We start from the raw sequence: 21,795 nt of genomic DNA on the forward strand, positions 1-21,795 counted from the left end.
CTACTGAGCTCAGCAAACTACCAACCTGGGTCCTTATTTTAGAAGGTCCCCGGTTCTATGCCCGGCATAGAAAATATTCCTTATGCCGGTTAACAAGGGGGCGGAGCCACCGCGCATAAAGTCGCGCTTCCCAGTCAAAATCTCCCTCATGAGAAGGACTGTAATAGCATCCCTGCACTCTCCATGCAGGAACACCGCTATCCTGCATCTGTGACAGCGCGGTGCCTTGCTGCGGCTGTCGTTTACAGTGAGACAACTCTCTCTGCAATAGAGGCGGTCTGTTGCTGCAACCCCCCCCCGCGCCTGCCGCACTACCTTCTCCCCGAACTAGAGAGACAATCCCGGTCAGTATACCGGAGTGAGCGGGGGCGGAGCTTATTAGGGCGCGTCTCGCATTCTAGCGGCGCCATCTGTAGGCGGGCTCTCCCTCTTCTGTGCGAACAGCGCTGCTGCTATATAGCGATCTCCGGTTCCAGTGGAGAGCTCCTAAGCAGCGGCGTTCTCAAGGAGGTGCTGGCTTCAGGTTAGGCGGGCTGCCGAAGTTGGACTCGCTGTAAGGAGGCATGGGGTGCGGCCCTGGTTGCGGCTCCTTACAGAGCAGCCAAAGGTAAGGACCCTAAGAGTCAACAGCTTTAGCCGGGGGGGCTCCGTTCTCGGCGATGTAGGGGCGGGGCTTAGTCCATTGCTGCGCCCGGAAGTGCGCCGCTTAATTCTACACAGTCTCCCCTTGGGCTGCGCACTTCATGAGATCTCCCAGTAAGGACAGTTTTATATCCAGCTTCCTCTTAAGGGCAGCATTGGGTACAGTATATTACCTGCATAAACGCAGTTTAGTGCAGGGCGAATGCAGTGTGGACTGTGCCTGCTAGAGCAGCGAGAGGTCTGAGCCCCTGGAGTGACTGCACCGCGGGAAGTTCAGTTATAGAGAGTGCACTCCACCTTCATGTGGTTGCGCATGCTAGGATAACTCCGCTTAGAATACGCTGTGCTGTGTAAGAAACAGTTACTACGCCACCCTTAATAGATGGTCAGTACTTGGAATATCTGGGCAGCTGCAGTATCTAGATAGAACCTAGTTGGGTAAATGCTGAGATAGATTATGCTGATGCATACTGAGCGCAGTGTAGCAGTCTTCCTGCTTACTGAGTTACGCAGCGACATGGTCCATATTGAACTTGACTCATCTCGGTAGTTCCTATATGGTGGTCAGATTCCACAATGATCTTGTAGAGGGGAGAGCACCGCAAAACAGTCAGCCACAACTCTCCTAACTGCTGCCCTACGTCATTGTGATGTTACTGTTTAGAGGATAGTTATGTCTATTTTAAAATTGTCTATCAAAATGGCTGCACTGTTTGATTAAGTATTAATCAGTACTCATATTGAAGAGCAACACCTCTACATATCATGGGACCCGCCGCCACTATTATAGAGTGAGTGTACGGGCCCCTGACACTAGCTCAGGGAGGAACATGCCGCAGCCTAATACAGAGCCTGTGTCCATGTCACTTGCCCTCCACATGATCTGCCGATTGATCTATGTCTGTGTCAGATGGGCCTGTATACATCAAGTATACTGCAGGAATTTTCATTGCACTAAGGTCGTCTCCTTGATTCCTACTTTAAAAAAGCGGGTTCAACTGGAGCTCAAATGGCTCACTCGAAAAGGCGGGTACTCCAGTGACAGAAGGGTCCCAGGATCGAAACCAATCTGGATCATCACGCTGTTCAAATATCCAAGCCCATACGCCGTAGCAGATTGACGGCCACACGCGACACATGAGCAGTCTCCCTGCGTGGAGGTAAGCCACATGTATGTAGATATTTGTATTTTATGCATATGAATTTTGTCCTGGGCTCAACCAAGGTCTTTGCTCAGTTCTTGGCTCTTACTGTTGCTCATGTTAAATATGTGTGGGTACGTGGACCCTACGGCCACACTACCCTGAACACGCCCGATCTCGTCTGATCTTGGAAGCTAAGCAGGGTCAGGCCTGGTTAGTATTTGGTATATGTATATATGTGTGTGTATATATATATATATATATATATATATATATATGTATGTATGTATCGCTTCTTATCCTTACCGTAAGGGCAGAGGAGGATCTGTTATCCGTCTTGTCTCATACCTACATATTTTAAAAGAAGCATCCTGCGATTGGAGGCTGGACTCTCCTGAAGCGGTTGTTTGGTACAATAACTCCGCTTTACATGGGTGCCTGTGTATGTGTAGGTATGTGTAATGTGTGTATGTGTATATATGTATATATATATATATATATATATATATATATCTATGTATATATATATATGTATATGTATATTAATAAAATGTGTTGGGAATTGTGTAGGTGTGTCTATACTTCCACAATCATTAGGTTTACCTATAAGTCCATGGATGGGAAGCCGCCTGGGATTACCAGAAACTGTAGGTGATATCCATATATGATGTCCACACATGTATATAATGGAGCAAACTTGTGGCACTCTAAGAATGCATCAGATATGCTGTATATATGCTAATCTCCTGGGCAGGAGTCTTGACAGGTAAGCTTCCTTGGTTGGTACTAACTCTTCCTTTCAAAGAGATTGCCTTCTCATGCAACTATGTTTGTCCAGGTGTGCGTGTGTATATGTATAATATATATTCACATTCCTTGTATGAATATTTCCTAATAATGGGAAAACCTGTTTTAACCCTAACTGGGGGTATCACTATAGCCTAATGCACACTATGTCTATGTACAGGTACCTTCTCAGTATAGGTTCCAGTACTCAATATTATCTCAATAAAATGAGGCTATAAGTGTCCCTAGGTTCTCTTCCTATCAGTACATAGAGAATCCAGGTTCTATTCCATCCTCAGGACCTAATTGTTTAAATGGCAACAGACTGCAGTTACTACTCCTGTCCCTGAAGGCCTACGGCCACCCGCCGAAAAGGCAGGGTCAGGCCTGGCTTGATTAGATTGGTGAGTATCAGGTAAATCCTTGGCCCTGGGGTTCACTTTTGAATCCCTCTCGTTGTGAACACTATAACTTTCAAGGGTCACTGGTGGGGATCCATCATCAAATATTTAATATTCTGTGTGTATCTTGACCTATTCAAGGTCTTACTTAAATCCGCCTGTTAACTGATACGCACTTCACCATTATAAGTGATAATGTACTGATACACTAGCAGACTGTATTTGGAGTATATGTATAAACTCTAGATGTCTACTCATCCCTACTGTTACATGCTCAGGTATAGAGTCCTGTTGTACAACATTCTTGTCTCCTAACAATTTGCTAGTTTTCTACAGTATTTTCCCAGACAACATCGCCAGACTGAAGTCTGTGCTGTAGAGCATTGGTTCTTAGCCCACTGAACTACTCTCTATACCTGACGTGACGGGTTGCTGTGAGATGGAAAAGGTTAGTGACCTACATCTCGTCTAGAGGGCTTCTGGTTGCTCACAGGTAAGCGGTACCTCACTAATGCCTCGGCAGATGCTCCAATTTCATGCAACCTGACATTACAAGTCTCCCTTCCGCACCCTAGCTGCCGTCCTAGCAGCCATCCGCTCTCGTAATCAGTTGGCTCTACTACACTTTAGAGCTTTCCTGGTGTGTTGGTGCATAGTTCCAACATTGAGAGTGCTCGCTTCTGCAGCACATATACTAAAAATTGAAACGCAAGGATGACACGCAAATTCGTGAAGCATTCCATATTTAATTATCACTTTCTTCTACTAGACTCTGTTGGGGTGATAAAGGACTGTAGCGCATCTATGGGCTACGGCACATCTTTACATTAAAGTGTGACAGTCATTATGCTCTGCGCAGGGAGCCTGATTCCTGTTCAGTATCTGGATATTTTCATCACACTGACAGGTTCCTGATGTGTACCTTTATGGTTGTCCTAGCCTTGTTGTACGGGATGCTTCCCTATATTGGTAGCTCTCCTTGGGTGGCTGTTGCATCCGTGCTCTTTAACTGCCAGGGTATCCGAGTTGTTTTCATACTATGTTCGGATCAGCAGTTTGTACTGACTACGCACTTCCATCATGATGGACATGTCTGTTGTTTGGGGTTGTTTGGGGTTGTTGCTATGGTTTTCTTTTTAGGCCAGCACAGGGTGTGTGCCGTAAAGTCCCCGTATGGGGCGCCCAATACACGAGTTTGAGACCCGCCCCAAGCGGTAGTGACACACTGCCAGTAGTTTGCTATGGGGAATTATAGCTGCAGGGTTTCAGTTGCTGTTTGATCCCTCTGTTTCAGAGTGGTTGTACTGAGGTCTGACCCTCTGAAAGGAATTGTGTTTTCAATACTTTCACAGCCACCTCTGCATCATACCCAGCGGGATCTCCATTGTGGAGAACTTCTATGGTTTAACCTTCCGCTGGTTGTCAACCTGGTAGTACTTGGGCCTCGGCGATTGTTCGGTCTTGACTTTTGCCTCGTTGTATACTCCTTATTAGGAGTCTGTGGACAGGATCAGCTCTGTATCTGTAGATTGGTATTATATACGTATATCTATATGAATTCTGTCCAGCAGTGCTGGGTTGCTGCTGTCTGCGAATTATACAGCTTCCTATGTTCGACTCTAGTTTGGCCTGGGTCTGTTTTCAGCTGAGCTTACATTAGCCGTTATTACGTTCGAATTACGCCGTAAGTTGTGGAATTCTTTCGCTGTTTAGCAGGGAGTTCTGCTTGTCTCCTCTGCGACACTTGATCCTCAGCTCTTGCCTTTCCATTGGGCCTACAGTTCTTGGCGCTCCTGGTTTTCGGGTTTGCCAAAGGGTCGGCGAGTTCTCCGCGCTTCCCACCCGGGAGGTTGGCTTTGGGACGTCCCCACTGTCTTGAACTCCAGTGTCCCCTAGTGGATGAAGGAGAAATCAGGATTTTGGTACTTACCGATAAATCCCTTTCTCCGATTCCACAGGGGACACTGGACGCCCGCCCAGCGCTGCGTACCTGCTATGTTGTTTGGTTCGTTATATGGTTGTGTGACTGCATGTGTTCCCTGCAGTGAGTTCCTCTGTTCTCCTTCAGTCGGTATTGTTCCGTTCTGTGGTCCTCTCCTTCTCATTTTCCTATTGTCCTCCGTCTCCTCTCGGGCTCAGTTCTTAAACTGGGGCTGATGGGGCATAGAGGGGGAGGAGCCAGTCACACTTCTAAATTATTTAAAGTGCCAGGCTCTACTCTACCACCGTCTATACCCCATTGTCTTGAACTCCAGTGTCCCCTGTGGAATCGGAGAAAGGGATTTATCGGTAAGTACCAAAATCCTGATTTTGTTCCTAAGGAATAATTTTTGCAGTCACAGGGAGCTAAGAGATCTAGATCCCAAACTAGTCTGGACTTTGATTATGAATCAATTTCACCTGAGTTTGTTCTTGAAAGTGATGAAGAGAATGTATCTAGTGAGGAGTCTGGTGAAGTTCAAGGTGGTGATAGAACATTCAGTTTGGATATTGTGAATGGCCTATTGAAGAATATATCTAAATTTATGAATTATAAAGATACGATGGAAATTGGTGATGAACAGGTTTTCCTATTTGGAGATGGGGTCAAAAGAAGTAGACATTTTCCAGTACATAAAGTTATGATAGAGATTATTGATAAAGAATGGCAAAATGTTGATAAACGTCTGGGTAATGTTAAGAGAGTTGATAGGAATTATCCTGCCAAGGATGAACAATTTTTGTGATTTGTATACCAAAGAGAAAACTAACCGCACAGGGTATCGATTGTATTCTGTTAATTATACAACCCCTAATGCCTTATAGATATATATATATATCTATATATATTGTGACAAGAATCACATACACTGGGTAAAATCCATCAGTAGCTTTTATTGCTCACCACAGGCAGGTACACAGGCAAGATGTCATAAAAGTCTTCCAATACAGCAATATTTCTTCAGTGGACTCGCAGGTCCAGGAACCCTAACACTAGTCACCCTTGGGCCTATTAGCTGGGCGACTATTTCACCGTCACTCTCAGTTTCCCCAGTGTCTCTGCAGTTCTTAAACCAGCTTTACACAGGTGTCTGTAATCAGCTGCCTTTCCAGGCACTGATTGAGGCAACACCTGAACTGGACATTTATACAATCCTAATGCCTTTGCTCTGCCAAACCTGGGAGATCTGGATATTCCACATTTACTTAATGTGGAATCATTCTGACCCTGTTGCACTCCTCCCCCCCTTAGCTTCAACTACCCTGGTGAAGCTGAGAAACTTTCAGGCGAGCTATCTGCCTCGCCCACATCTACTTGTGCCATCCGTCCGGGTACACAGCTATCTACCACTTTCCACAATTCACCCTCCTCACCCTCTTCCTCCTCCTCCTCCTCTAGCTTCACCATAGGGTTGCTTGGATGATCGGGCCCAACAATCTTCCTGGAAAGGGCATCAGCATTGAGGTGCTGTTTCCCCGGACGATGCTGCACCTCAAGGCTGCAAAGACAAAAAACAGTGGGTTACACGAGCATTCACTTCTTTATTCATTTACACCCACTGTAAGGGGGCATGATCTGTAACCAACACAAATTCCCGCCCCAACAAATAATATTTTAACGAGTCTACTGCCCACTTTATTGCCAATCACTCTTGCTCCACAGTTGAGTACTTGTGCTCCCTGGGCAGCAATTTTCGGCTAAGGTAAAGGATGGGTTTCTCTTCTCCTTCTACCACTTGGGAAAGGACTGCCCCCAATCCCGTACCTGAGGCATCTGTCTGCAATATAAACTGCTTTTTAAAGTTAGGAGCTTGTAGAACAGGTTCTGCACACAAGGTGCGCCTTAAATCCTACCGTGCAGCTTCTGCTGTCCTAGACCATAGTATCTTGTCTGGGGACTGTTCTTTTTAAGACACTCTGTTAATGGTGTTGCCCTAGTGACAAACTCACAAATTAATCTGCGGTAGTAACCCCCTAGGCTACGGAATGTTCTGAGCTGGGATTTAAATTTGGGCTTAGGCCATGTGAGGACCGCCTCCACCTTACTGGGCTGAGGTTTTCCTTGCCCTCTACCTACAATATATCCCAAATATTTTGCCTCCACCATTCCAATGGCACACTTCTCGGGATTAGCAGTAAACCCATGTGCCCGTAAAGATTGCAACACTGCTTCTACTCTTGGTAGGTGTGACTCCAAGTTGGGGCTAAAGATGACTGTCATCTAGATGTACAGCTGCAGCAGTAACCTGTTCATAGACCTCTGGAAGATTGGCAGAGCCCCATGTAAACCAAACGGCAGCATTTTATACTGAAACAAACCTCCTGGGGTAGACAAGGCTGTTTTGGCCTTAGCAGGCTCAGTTAAAGGAATCTGCCAATACCCTTTTGTCAACTCTAGGGTGGTGAGACACTGGCTGTTTGCTAAATTCTCCACCAGCTTGTCCACCCGGGGCATCGGATAGGAATTAAACTTTGACACTTTAATTTGCGAAAATCATTGCAGAATCTTAAAGCCCCTGAAGGCTTAGGCACTAAAACTATAGGATTATTCCATTCTCTATTTGATTCCTCTATGACCCCTAGGCGCAGCATTTCCTCTACTTCCTGTTTAACCGCTGTCAGCTTTGCCTTGGGTATATGGTATGGCCTCTGTTTTATTACCACCCCGGGAGGAGTAACTATATCATGCTGGATAATGATAATTTGGGTTTTTCCCAGAATGGCAGAGAACACATCTTGGTGCCGTGCTACTAAACTCACTGCCTCCTGTTTCTGGCGGGGATTAAGGGGATTTTCAATGGGTACCTGACATTCCGGGGTTTTTTTGGCAACCAGAGAGGGCTGAACAGCGCTCTCTTTCCAGTGTTTTAACAGGTTCACATGGTAGATTTGCACTTCTTTCCTTGTACCCTCGTGTTGAACCTTATAATTAACAGGTCCCGCTGCCTCTATAACTTCATAAGGGCCTCGCCACCGGGCATACATTTTGCTTTCAGTGGTGGGTACCAGAACCAGTACTTTGTCTCCCGGTTTAAAAGACCGATTAACTGTGGTCAAGTCATATATCAACGTTTTTGCCGCTGTTGTGCCCTATCCATGTGCTCGTTCACGAGTGGTGCAATTTACCTTGAATGGCCATACAATTGGGTCACAAACTGAACGATGTTAGTCTCTTTGCATGACTGTTGTTCCCATCCTTCTTTTAACAGATCTGAAATCACTTTAGGTTGCCTCCCATAGAGGAGTTCAAAGGGACTAAATCCCGTAGAGGATTGGGGCACCTCTCGCATTGCATATATTAAATAGGGTAGGAGTAAGTCCCAATCTCGCTGTTCCTCAGACACCGCCCTTTTTATCATTTGTTTAAGGTTCTGGTTAAAGCGTTCAACAAGCCCATCTGTTTGCGGGTGGTAAACTGAGGTAGTAATCCTATCCACCTTTAACAGTCAGCATATATCTTTCATTAGTTTAGAGACAAAAGGGGTACCTTGGTATGTTAAGACCTTCTTTGGTATTCCCAAATGGGTATATAGCATCATCAATTCCCAGGCAATAGTGCTAGATTTCATGTTACGAAGCGGGATGGCCTCCAGGTACCTTGTGGCATAATCTACCACCACTAATATGTATTGATGCCCACGAGCAGATATTTTCACCGGCCTTATCATATCTATACCAGTTCTCTCAAAAGGTACGGAAATGACAGGAAGGATAACCAAGGGTGCCCGAAAACCTGGCCGGGGTGTTGTTTTCTGACACACTGGACATTCCTGACAATACTTTTTTACTGCTGCATGAATGCTGGGCCAGAAGAATCTTAACTGAATATGCTGGAGAGTTTTCTCCTCCCCCAAATGGCCACCCCACAGGTGTGTATGAGCCGCCCTTGACACCACCTGCTCGTGTTTCCGGGGAACCAACAATTGGTCTACTCTCTTACCCTGTAAATAGGTTACACAATATAACAAATCATTTTCTGCTGGTAAAGCCGTGTTTACTTTACCATTTATTTCAACAACATTTTCAAATGCATTTATCAAGTTCCCATCATTCTGTTGATCCTGGCCAAAGTCCTGCAAGCACACTTCCTTGCCAATGGGAACCCACTGTGTCTCGGTCTCACTCCCCTCCAGCTGCTCACTGGCCAAGGAGGGCGTTACAGCCACCAAACTTTGGGAAACAGCAGAGCTTGGCTCCTAGGACATCTCTGATGTGGACATTCTGCTGTCATCATGCCATGTAACCACCTCTTGTAACAACGGAAAGTCCCGACCTAGGATCAATGGGTAGGGTGGTCTGGCGGCTACTGTGGCTACCACCTTCAGGGATTGCCCTTTGATCACTATTGGGAGGTGCACTCTGGGGCATTTTTCTACATCCCCATGTACACTTATCTTTACCGCGGGTAACACCTGATCAGCCCCAGGTGGAACCAGGTTGGCAGAGATGATGGTCAATTTGCTGCCAGTATCCACTAAGGCCCAGACCTCCCGGCCTTCCACTCGCACCATCAAACGAAACAAGGTGGTTTGCGCCAGTGAAGTGTTTCCAGCAGCCATGCTGACCACTGGTCGAGTTGTTTTTCCAGCACTACAGTCTGTTGGCTCGCCCTGCTTTGGGCAGTGATGGCGCAATTGACCGGGCTCGCCGCAATCAAAACACTTCACTGGAGGTGGGTTGTTGGATTTAACAACTGGGACCTGGGTTCTAGGCTTTGGAACTGGCTGGAATCCCTATTTGGCTTTGTTTAACTTCCCAAACGTCAGGCACCGTTCAAACACTACCGCTAACTCCTCAAACATTTGAGGATCAGCCTGTAGAGCCCACTGTTGTACCACACGATCGAGTACCCGCACAGCATGGTCCAAAGCCCACCACCTCTACTATACGCTGAGCAGAGTTCTTATCCGGCTGCAACCACGCCTTACTCAACCTGACTAATTTGGCCAGCTGGACCCTTGGAGCTTCAGACGAATTTAGCCGCCATTCCTGAAACTCCTGAGCTTTGCTAGGTCCAGTCACTCCAACTCTGCTTAATATTCCCTTTTTCAAGTGCGGATAGGAGTTTGCCTCAGTCACGTTTAAATCAACATATGTGAGACGGAGCAAGTCTGGCAGCCCACTCCTCAGGCCATTTTAAACACGCAGCAGTACACTCAAAGGTGCACAGAAGAGCTTCAATGTCATCAGATGGAGTAAGCTTCTGTAACACCTCTCGCTCCTGCCCACCTTTCCTCACTTCAGCTAATGTTACAGAACAATAGGCAGTGCTTATAGCATAAAGATATTTTTAATTTAAATATGCAAATACAATGCTTTATATTAGATAGCTGAATAAGTAGTAAACACAATAAAAAGGGAAACAATATTCCAAGAGCAATATAAAAAAGTAAAAATTTCAAAACATGAATAAATAAAAGTAGCTGGAGGGTATATAGATATATACCAAGACACATGCAAATTGGTTATAGTCCAAAACAAATCCAATTTAGTATAACGTTTCCAGTGTTATCCACATGACAGTTAAACAATTTGTCTTAAGCAATTGCAAGCTGTTTCAAAGAGTTATATGCAAACGGGTTACCATGCATGGGTGCCATGTAAATCCCCTGAGTGCTGTGGGCTAGACAGTCCCAAATTATTCCACACTGTGGTAGATGACAGTACCTTAATTCCTTTTTGGCAATCAGCGGGAAGGTGCAGTGGGAAAACCTGTGGAGCCGTGAAGGTAAATAGATGGATCTCTATTAATATGACAGTCTCCCGTTGATAATGCTTGTGTCCCCGTAAAGGATGGTGCTGACTCCAATAGAGTATATAAGTCCTGGGGCACAAGCGAGAGGCAGGTGCGGGGCAGTTATCGGCAGCTGCAGTCTGCGGATATTATCGCCCTAATAGAAGGTGAAAGTGCAGCCTCTCCAATGTGTAGACCGCCGATGTCCTGTATAATGAGCCGAATGCCTCAGGGCTCCGTCGGGTGGCTGCCCGACTGGCACGGACCACTAGGTTTGCAATGCACAGGATCCCAAGATGTGAAACAACTGATGTGGTGGATTTATTGCAGTGGTGTCCTCCACTATCTGGAATATAAATGATCTTTTGAAAGCCAGATTCCCAGCAAACTATATCAGCTGGCTTCTCTTAAAACTGCACCACATTCCCTGGCCATTCACCCATACACAGGAATTAAGCAGTTTTTATATTGTACACAATTTGCATATGCACAGACATATTATCACTGTGAACAACTGCCGTTTTATGGCTGGCCTACCACACTCACCCACCCAGCTGCTAGTAAAGCGACTCACTCACCAAGCTGATGCGCAGTGGGTAGCATCTTGCAAAGCGTCTCACTGCCGCTGTGGGTGGATCCGGTCACTATATCTGGGCTCTTGCTGCATAGCAGTATCCAGAAAGGTCCCTGTCCCTGGACCGTATATTATATGCTCACAGCTACATATGAATGTGAAATTTGCAGAGGGTGATCCCTCTCAGTTATATTCATCTTTTTCCAATGAATTTCTCTATTACAGTAAATCTCTCTATCTGGATAAATACCAGTAATTTTATATGCACAAATAATGCACTTTAAAGAAATCAGATTTAATTGTACTAGGAGTGCTGTCGTACACTAGTGACAACCAAATCTTTTGATCACATATGGTGCACTACCAAAACCCAGCAATTGTTGTAGTTGGTCTGCTGTAAGCTGTCATATAACTATCACAGTCCCATCTGTATTATCAGACTGTGGACATCCCTTACGCTGCGTTTAAGACCTACATAAACCCTCTCAAGTTCAATAAACAACATACAGTGCGGGCGCAATCTGTACAGTCATAGTTTATACATGTGGTAGAGCCTGCACACAGCTTCAAAAAGCCGGTGCGCGCTTCGTAGTATCCGCTTCGTCAGGGCAACCAGACGGGCGCCCGGGACCTTTTTATATAGTACATATCCTCATTATCTTCCAATCAGCATTCCCCTCCAGTCTCAGGTCCGCCCCCCCAATCTGACGTCACCGTGTGTAATGTGAGATCGGAGCAGCTATTCATCTTATGCTACAAGGATCTACTGTTCAAACCAGGAGAAATACACCCTACCAGACTCGATCATCTCTCATTACCAAAGAATACATAATCAATATAATAATAGGGAAACCCCTATTTTATCATACTGGATACTTGATTATACTAAGTAGATTGATAATATATTAAATTTACAATGAATATCTATATGCATTATACTTTTGTTATAAAAGGTGAAAAAAATTGTAGAGTTCCCATGATACATGATATTATTAGTATTATGTATGAAATAAATTAAATCAGATGTGCATATATATCCTATGATCATATATCATCATATGACTCAATGTATAGTCATTTTAATTGTCATAAAAACAGATATTTGACATGTTTTTGCAATAAATATATCTAGGGATCTATTAGATTTCTCTCCCTAATGTTAATTAATACCTTACTGTAGTCATATAAATATATGTGGAGATCTTAACTCTCAACAGAACCCCTTAAGAAAACCAGTAAATGGGTCTCATTCAGACCCGCTCGCGAGCGCAGGACCCTCGCAAGCGGGTCGATGGTACCCAAATGCGCATGCGCACGACGGAGGAAGCTCCGTCGTGCGCATGCACGAGACCCGGCGAGCGACGGGGTAGCCGTCGCTCAGGGTCTCGCACCAAAGGGGGCAGCCGCTCGCGAGTGGGTCTGAATCAGGCCCATAGTTTTCAAATGAATTTCTGGCTATCTATAAATAGATCGAACTTGTTGATTTTGGAATGCGGAGCAAATTTGAGTCCTTTATTTGAACCGCTTATGTGTTCTTTTAATTTTTTCTTTCTTTCTTTCCTTTTGCTGAGATTAAAGATGCTCTGTTTTTTTTGGGGTCTTATTTGTTAATTTCATCTTTCTTCTTGCTCCTTGTTCCTCGTTGTGTTCCTCTCTTCCTTTTGGGGTGATCAATCTCTTCCTTTTTGGTGTGTAGTCTGGGAGTTTCTTTGCTCCCCATATGAATTCTAACAAATTTTTCTCTACGTCTTCTTCTTCGTTCTCATTTATTTTTTCTCTTATGTTTTTTGGTTTCTTTATTCAGGAGAGTAGTTTCTACTTTTTCTATTAGAGAGCAAAATGTCATCCTTTTTTACTGCATTGGTTCCATTATTAAACTAGTCTTTTTCAAGTTTATAAGGGTTATCGTTCCTGTATGTGAAATGTTTATTGTTATAGGTTTGATAAGTTCTAGGTTCTTTAGGTGTCTTGGGTCTCTCTTTAATTAGTGGTTCTCGATTTGCATGGTGAAATAGTCCTGTTCTCTTGTATCTGCTCAATTGGTGGATTGATCCTGTTCTTTGGTATCATTGTTCATTGGTGTTTTGTGTCTTGTTTCTATTAAATTCATCAGTATTGTTTGAGTCGTTCCTCGTTGGTTTTCTTTTTTCGTTTATTATACAGATGCGCCCACCTTCATTGTGGCTGATAGCAGCACAAACATACCCGCGAATCGCGCAATGGCACGTCTCAGATCGTGGGAGTGTGTCTCCATTCAATCCTATGGAGACGCAAAACCGCGTCCCCGATCACAGGAGTGCATCTCCCATTATATTCTATGGAGACGCGAATGCGTGTCTGATTGCAGGAGTCCGTCTCGTGCCACGCATATCGCGATTCTCTGCGCTATTGACAACATTGTAGCTGGGCAGATCTGTAGTCTTCCATGTTCTTTAGTGGTTCAAATTTAGTTTCAAACAAGTAAATTTTTTTCTTTATTCTCCCCAGTAATTTCTTTGCCTACTATGATTAGATTTATTAACGCTCTGGAGCAGATATCTAAAGTTTTGTTCCACTTTGTATACAAATCTGTGTGGGTGGGTTCAAACAGGACTCTCAATTCATCCCTTTAAAAGGGCTATAACATACACTTGTTTTTCTTATTAATTGATGTTTTTTCTTTTTATTATATGCACTGCTTTTATTGTGGAATTCAAAAAGCATTAGATCACACACATACAGGAAAAGCACTCGTTTATATATGGTATTATTGGTTTACTCGGAAACTGAGCTGCTATTTACACATACTACAGTGCGGTTTGTTTATATGCATTTTAGGGTATTGGAAGGTGGTGGTAGATGTAGGGACAGATGAGGAACTGTCAGTGAGGTAGTAGGTATCCCATTAGAGAGCAGAGTCAAAGAAACCAATAGAGTGAAGAGTTCGAAGGAGGAGTGGGTCCACCGTGTCAAAGGCAGTAGATAGATCGAGAAGGATGAGAATAGAGAATTGGATTTGGCAGTAAGGAGGTAATTGGTGAGGGTAGTTTCTGTCGAATGAGCTATACAGAAGCCAGACTGAAGATGGTCCAGAAGAGAGGAAGGAGGTGAGTCGAAGAATAACAATCTTCTTGAGGAACTTGGAGGCAAAAGGGAGATGTGACGGTAGTTAGAGAGTCATGGTCAAGTGAGGTTTCTTACGAATGGTTGTGACAAGTGCGTATTTGAGGGAGGGGACAGCCAGTTTAGAGGGACAGGTTAAAGAGATGGGCAAGGAGGCAGCAGGCAACAGAAGAGCGGGAGAAAAAGAGGTGAGAGGGGATAGGTTCCAGAAGGCATGTGGATAAGTGAGATGAAGAATGAAGTCCATCAACCTCCCCCCAGTAGTAGTGGAGAAGGAAGACAAGATGTTAGGGGAGGAAAGGTATAGTTGATATATTCTTGCAGATAGTATTAAACTTGGACATGAAGAAGGTGGCAAAGTTGAGGGCTGAGATGGAGGAAGAGAAGAGTGGGAGGATAGAGGAGAGAGTTGAAGGTGGCAAAGATACAATGAGGGTTGGTGGATTGAGACGAGATTAGAGAATTAAAATAGGACTATTTAGTGTTGGTGAGGGCAGAGCTGTAGGAGGATAAGGAAATCTGCAATGCGTGAGCATTTCTGCAGGAGTGCCACGGGCCAGGGTTGGTGTGCTGATCGACAGATGCTAATCGTAATAGCCAGGGCAAAATGCAGACATGAGGGAGGTGTTATAGAGGGAGACAGCTTGGTTATGACAGGAAAGGTTGGAGATGGAGGAGAGAAGACGAATAAAGCATGATCACGAGAGTCAAACTTTTGTTTGGTTAGAATTACATTTAGAGGGGAAAAGGATGACTGGGGTAGGGACAAACTAAAGGAGAGCATGTGATGATTGGAGAGAGGGAATGGAGAATTAGTGATGTCAGAAATGACAGCGGTGAGTGCAGGAGCTAAAGAAGTTAAATGTATGGAGAGAGTAGACAGTCCAGGGTTTCCATAACGCAGGAGGGAAGATAGTCAGTGCACAGGGCTGTAGACAGGATACTGTTGTCTGGTCCAGGCACTTCCGGGATGGATAAACTGAACGATGTTCAAAGCTATGATGTGAGGACCGATGCAGGGAGGAATTTCAAAGGTGTTTGCCAGTGTTTCTCTATCAGACATCAGTGAGATGAGCAGGGTCGACAAAGGGGATTCAGAGGTAGGTGAGGGTAAGTCAGTAGGAGCAGAGGCTGATGTAATGGCCTGAAGTAGCAGCATGTGGAAGTCCAGAGAGATGCAATGTGGAGTAAATCAGGACATGTCAGACTGTAGTGCCAGGTAGGCCTGAGGGTGCAGTGGGGCCCAGGTCAGTGTCATGTTCCAGACTGATAGCAGCTGTCCAGGATAGTACGTATAAGACAGTGCAGTGCACCAAATGTTTGAGCATGTCAGTAGCTGAGCAGTAGAGGGAGGCCAGTAGAGCAGATCTTTGGGTTCTTCAGTAGACTATAGGACCCAGCTGAGAGTTCGCCAATAGCTAGTTTACTCTGACCGGCAGCCAGAAGAGTTTGAACGAGAGTATTAATATATCACACATAAAAACAATTTTAATACCAATAGTGAACATAAGCAATTGATACAGATAAATCTGCAACATTAAACCACAAGAAAAGATTTGCACACTGCTACATCAGAAGGAAAAATGTTTTCGAGCAGAATTTAGCTACATGTCTCTCGGAGGAAACCATGGATTCTGTTACAACAGAAGTACAGTAGAACAGATTATGTCCCACTTTTCATTCAAGCTGTAACACGCTGCTGCTGGTAACTATCATATCTTCCTTCTTACTATGAATCACTGTATTTTTAAGTTGTTATATGCATTAATAAGAACACTGTCTTCAATACAAGAGTCGTTTCATTGCATGTACTGAAAGAGACTGTAGCGTTGCAAATTGTCACTATACAGTCAGGTGCATAAATATTGGGACATTGACAGAATTTTCATATTTTGGCTTCTATTCACCACCACAATGGCTTTGAAATGAAACAAACAAGATATGCTTTAACTGCAGACTTTCAGAATTATTTTTAGGGTAAGTACATCCAAATCAGGTGAACGGTGTAGGAATTACAACGGTTTCTATATGTGCCTCCCACTTTTTAAGGGGCCAAAAGTAATGGGACTGTCAACTCAAAAGCTATTTCATGGACAGGTGTGGGCTATTCCCTCGTTATTTCATTATCAATTAAGCAGGTAAAAGGTCTGCAGTTGATTCTAGGTGTGACATTTGCATTTGGAATCAGTTGCTGTCGACTCTCAATATGAGATTCAAAGAGCTGTCACTATCAGTGAAGCAAGCCATCATTAGGCTGAAAAATCAAGACAAACCCATCAGAGAGATAGCAAAAACATTAGGTGTGGCCAAATCAACTGTTTGGAACATTCTTAAAAAGAAAGAACGCACCGGAGAGCTCAGCAACACCAAAAGACCCGGAAGACCACGGAAAACAACTGTGGTGGATGACAGAAGAATTATTTCCCTGGAGCAGAAAAACCCCTTAACAATAGTTGGCCAAATCAAGAACACTCTCCAGGAGGTTAGGTCTATATGTGTCAAAGTCAACAATCAAGAGAAGACTTCACAAGAGTGAATATAGAGGGTTCACCACAAGATGTAAACCATTGGTGAGCCTCAAAAACAGGAAGACCAGATTAGAGTTTGCCAAACAACATCAAAAAAAGCCATTACAGTTCTGGAACAACATCCTATGGACAGATGAGACAAAGATCAACTTGTACCAGAGTGATGGGAAGAGAAGAGTGTGGAGAAGAAAAGGAACTGCTCATGATCCAAAACATACCACCTCATCAGTGAAGCATGGTGGTGGTAGTGTCATGGTGTGGGCATGTATGGCTGCCAATGGAACTGGTTCCCTTGTATTTATTGATGATGTGACTGCTGACAAAAGCAGCTGAATGAATTCTGAAGGGTTTGGGGCAATATTATATGCTCATATTCAGTCAAATGCTTCAGAACTCATTGGACGGCGCTTCACAGTGCAGATGGACAATGACCCGAAGCATACTGCAAAAGCAACCAAAGAGTTTTTTAAGGCTAAAAAGTGGAATGTTATGCAATGGCCAAGTCAATCCCCTGACCTGAATCCGAATGAGCATGCATTTCACTTGATGAAGACAAAACTGAAGGGAAAATGCCGCAAGAACAAGCAGGAACTGAAGACATTTGCAGTAGAGGCCTGGCGTCTGGTGATGTCTATGCGTTCCAGACTTCAGGCTGTAATTGCCTGCAAAGGATTTGCAACAAAGTATTAAAAAGTGAAAGTTTGATTTAGGATTGTTTAGTTTGTCCCATTACTTGTGGCCCCTTAAAAGGTGGGAGGCACATATAGAAACCATTGTAATTCTTACACCGTTCACCTGATTTGGATGTATTTACCTTCAAATTAAATCTGAAAGTCTGCAGTTAAAGCACATCTTGTTTCATTTCAAAGCTATTGTGGTGGTGAATAGAGGCCAACATATGAAAATTCTGTCAATGTCCCAATATTTAAGCACCTGACTGTATATAAAGTAATATAAGTAGGATATTCCTACCCTCTAGTGGACTCCTTCTGATAAAACAGTGTGCAGTTATTTTCTAATGGTTTAAAGTTGCATATCTCTATCAATTTGGAGAAATTATTTTTATGTTTGAAACATGGACAGTCTAATAGAGATTATTTACTAAGTGGAAACATAACTAAGTGGTGGTGTCTTTTTGCACTGCTGGCTGGTTTGCATATTTTATTCTTATTCCAAGTTATACCCCTTTCAGACATATCGAGAATCCCGGGAATTTGGCTTGCCTCAGCCAAATTCCCGGGTTGCCGCGTATGTCTGAAAGGTACCTACCCGGGAACACGTTCCCAGGTAGCCGACCCTTCAGTCGAACAGGGATTTTCCTGGGACTTAAGTCCCGGGAAATTACCCTGCTTATGTCTGAATGGTACTACCCGGGAATTTACTACTCCCGGGCAGTACCAAGCAGCTTTCACATTGAGTTGACAGCACAGACGTTCAGCGCTGCTGCTTTCAGTTGGCAGCACAGAGCATCCTACAGGACGCTCAGCGCTACAGCTCACCACCCCCTGCGCTGGTGGCTGTGTCGCTGCAGATCGCGACACAGAGGATCCCAGCGGCCCGCCGGGGACACCCGCCAGCGCTGGAGACCGCCGACAGGTCTCTGCCACAGCGGGCTGCCCGCACTCCCGCTGGACCACCAGGGCACTACATTAACGGAAGGGGTTCTATCTCTTCCCCTTTGGGTGGGGGGGCAAATAGGGGATAAAACAAATTTATTATTAAAATAAAAAATGGCTGGATTGGGATTGGCTGGCTGCCTGCTGCATTTTGATGACCTCATCAGCGGCACCCGGAGAGGGGATAGACTAGGAGGGGCAGACTGCAGAGGAGAGGCAGGTAATCTATAAAAAACCCTGCTCTTGTCTGAAAGAGGTCTACCTGGGAATTTCCCGGGTAGACGCTGTAGTGTGAAAGGGGGGTCTCGACCAAATACCCGGGATTTTGCACAGGATAAATTCCAGGGTCTTAGCAGGAAATTTCCAGGGTCGTATGTCTGAAAGGGGTATTAGTAATGCTGTTTTCCTGGAGCAACAGATTTAATTTTTAGATTGAAAGTAAGTAGTTGGATTGTTACGTGGGAAGTACTCACTTTTGGTCATCTTTTTTTTTTTTCTTTAAAGAAATGTCTATATGCCACAGTGCTTGTGACAAAAAAAATAGTCCACAGCTGTGACACATTTGACAAGAGCATCTCTATTTTATTTTCTTGATAGGAGGACAATATATAAAAGACCATTTCATAGCAACATGGATAAAAAAAGGTGGCTATTCAGCATTAAAAAAATACGCAGTGAGTTCTGAAGATAAAGAATTGGAAGGCAAAATTGCAATTGTTGAAAAATACAACAAGCGAATACCTGAGCTGGTGAAGAGAATAGAAAAATGTCATACGTCTGATGCAACACATGCAGGTTTGGGCACTAAATAGTTGCTGGTTTATCCTTAACAATTTGCTTGTGGTTCATAAAAATCCTATTTTGTTATGCTAAATCATAAATGAAAGTTTATAAAATTACAGTAATTATAATCGTTTTCACTCTGCTGTGAATGATCTTTGCCATTCTCAAACTTTTCATGATGTTGACAGCTATTCTTTTAAGCCATATGGAACAAGATATATTCTGACATTGTAAGCAGACTGAAAGGTAACATCCTCTTTGTCATATAGATGGTAGAGTTATCCAGTTAAAGTGGTGGTGTGTACTAATTGCGACTGGAGCAAGACATTTTGTGCCAGAGACTCCATGGGGAGAATTTATGAAGCATCGGCTTCTGTATGCCGCTGCTTCCGGGCGGGTTGCAGATACATATTTAAAACGGCACCAGGAGTCAGTGTAAAGTCCGGTGTGCTTTACACCGACTCCGGGTGCTGTTTTAAATATGTACCTGCAACCCACCGGGAAGCAGCGGCTCACAGAAGCCGATGCTTCCTAAATTCTCACCACCATGTCTCACGGAACAAAATTGATTATAATGCCCAGTAAATCAGTACTAAGTGACTGCTCATCCACAAATGGGTAAACAAGGATAGAAGAAATAATTTATTTACAATTTGCAGATTTTGATGAAGCCGAGGGCCAGTAACTGCAATCTTCTGGGCTATCTTAATCATCAACCTCTATTACACCCTAATCCTTGGGCAAATCGTGTGCAGTTATAAGATTTTAAACCTATTTCCTCTGATGTTCCATTTAAAAGAATGCTTAAACTCTTTAAAAAAAGTACACAATCTGATTGTAAATAAATCACACCTGGGAGGAAATTTACTAAAGTGAGAGTTTTTAGAAGTGGAGATGTTGCCCATAGCAACCAATCAGATCAGTGAATCAGGTATATTGGTGCAACTGAAAATAGAGTTCTTGCTAACGGTCACTAATCTGACCAGGTACCCGCTACCATCCCTAGGGACAGTTGTGTAACTATAATGGCAGGGTGTGTCTATGCTATGGGGCTCCCCTCCAGGGCCCACATCCTTTGCTCCTAGCTCTCATTGGCATCAGTGCCAAACAGAGTGGTAAGCACAGTTGACATTGTATTGAATACAGAAAGGGACAGTCTACAAACTACTCACCTCAATATTAATGTATTGAATACAGTGTATATGAATACAGTAGATAATGGTGAGCAGTTTACAGATTTCATTATTTTTTTTCTTCCACCTGACAAGGTTGAGAAATGTGCTAATGCTAACTGTGGGCGCTGTGGCATAATGCAAACTGGGCGCTATGGCATAATGCGAACTGTGGGCTCTGTGGTATAAGGTGAACTTCAGGCACTGTGGCATATTATATATTTGGGATACTGCTGTGAGGCATAAAATTAACTAGGACTCTACTGTGTGGGAACAATGTCTGCAGAAAAAAGTTGTGAGCCCCTTCAATATTGCTGCGGGGCTCACAAAGTTCTAGTTACACCCCTGTCTAGAATTGTCAGGAACACCTTTCAGAACTATACAAATAATATAGAACTCTGCTACCTCAGAAGAGAATTTGAAGAGGGAACTGAAATATTTAATCAGACTATATTCCATTGTAATGTGAGATTCCATGGCAAATCTGTCTTGCACAAACCTGGAACCACAAAGCTATCACATAATCCATCAGTAGCTCTTTGTTGACATACTGGACTCAACCCCTTGGAATGTAGTTCCCTCTATTGTGCTAGAGCGCAACGCCTGAACACTTGTTGGTTTGACTTGTTATACCTTATTGCCTGTGTAATGCAAAAATGGTGATTGGATCTTATATTTTTTTTTTACTATATTAGAATCTTTTGATAGTCTGGTAACACATTTATCACTTTGTGTTACCTAAATATAGTTCTTTGTTCATATTTTATCTTTTAGAGAAGTGCACCAGATAAACTTCTTGACCTCAACTACTATATCACTAAATAATGACTGGTCACTTGTGCCTCTAGCATATCATCACTGCATGTTGGGGTGAAGTCCTAGAATTTGAAACATAGAATTTGACGGCAGTTAAGAACCACTTGGCCCATCTAGTCTGCCCCATAGTCACCATGTCGATAATCATAAAATTGATACTAGAATGTTGACCGTTATGATATAGAATGTTATCATGTGCACAATGTTGACATCTGAAATGCCGACATTCTGCAGAATGCTGGCATTAGGGTTAGGCTGTGGGGGGGATGGTTAAGGTAAGTGTGAGGGGTAGGGATAGTACTCACCGCTGGAATCACTGGATCAGATGACACTGCGGAACTCTGCATCAGCTGACACCGCCGGACCTGGTAGACACTGCTGCATCTCCAGAGCTTTGTGAAGTATGTGCAGGGGGTTTCTATAATGGGGGCAGGGGGTGTGGGGCACACGGGCCCCTGGGTCCAGGGGGGCCCACACCGCACACATTAGTCTTATACTTACTTGTCCGTACTGCTGCTC

At 44.0% G+C, this 21,795-nt stretch overlaps 1 protein-coding gene across 5 annotated transcripts in view; it reads left to right on the forward strand.

Annotated features, from left to right (window-relative positions):
- FBH1 (F-box DNA helicase 1) overlaps window positions 1-21,795 on the forward strand; it is a 152,077-nt gene that overhangs the window by 82,281 nt on the left and 48,001 nt on the right. For 4 of the 5 annotated variants that reach the window (XM_088468710.1, XM_088468706.1, XM_088468708.1 and 1 more), the window contains one exon: window positions 19,103-19,300. The exons of the other annotated variant lie outside the window; for it this stretch is intronic. In XM_088468710.1, coding sequence (XP_088324836.1) covers window positions 19,103-19,300 — 198 coding nt within the window. The remainder of the gene's footprint in view (window positions 1-19,102; window positions 19,301-21,795) is intronic. 5 annotated transcript variants of the gene reach the window in all.

Source organism: Taudactylus pleione, unplaced genomic scaffold (genome assembly GCF_031769625.1).
Source record: "Taudactylus pleione unplaced genomic scaffold, aTauple2 ptg000086l, whole genome shotgun sequence".
NCBI classification, from domain to species: domain Eukaryota; kingdom Metazoa; phylum Chordata; class Amphibia; order Anura; family Myobatrachidae; genus Taudactylus; species Taudactylus pleione.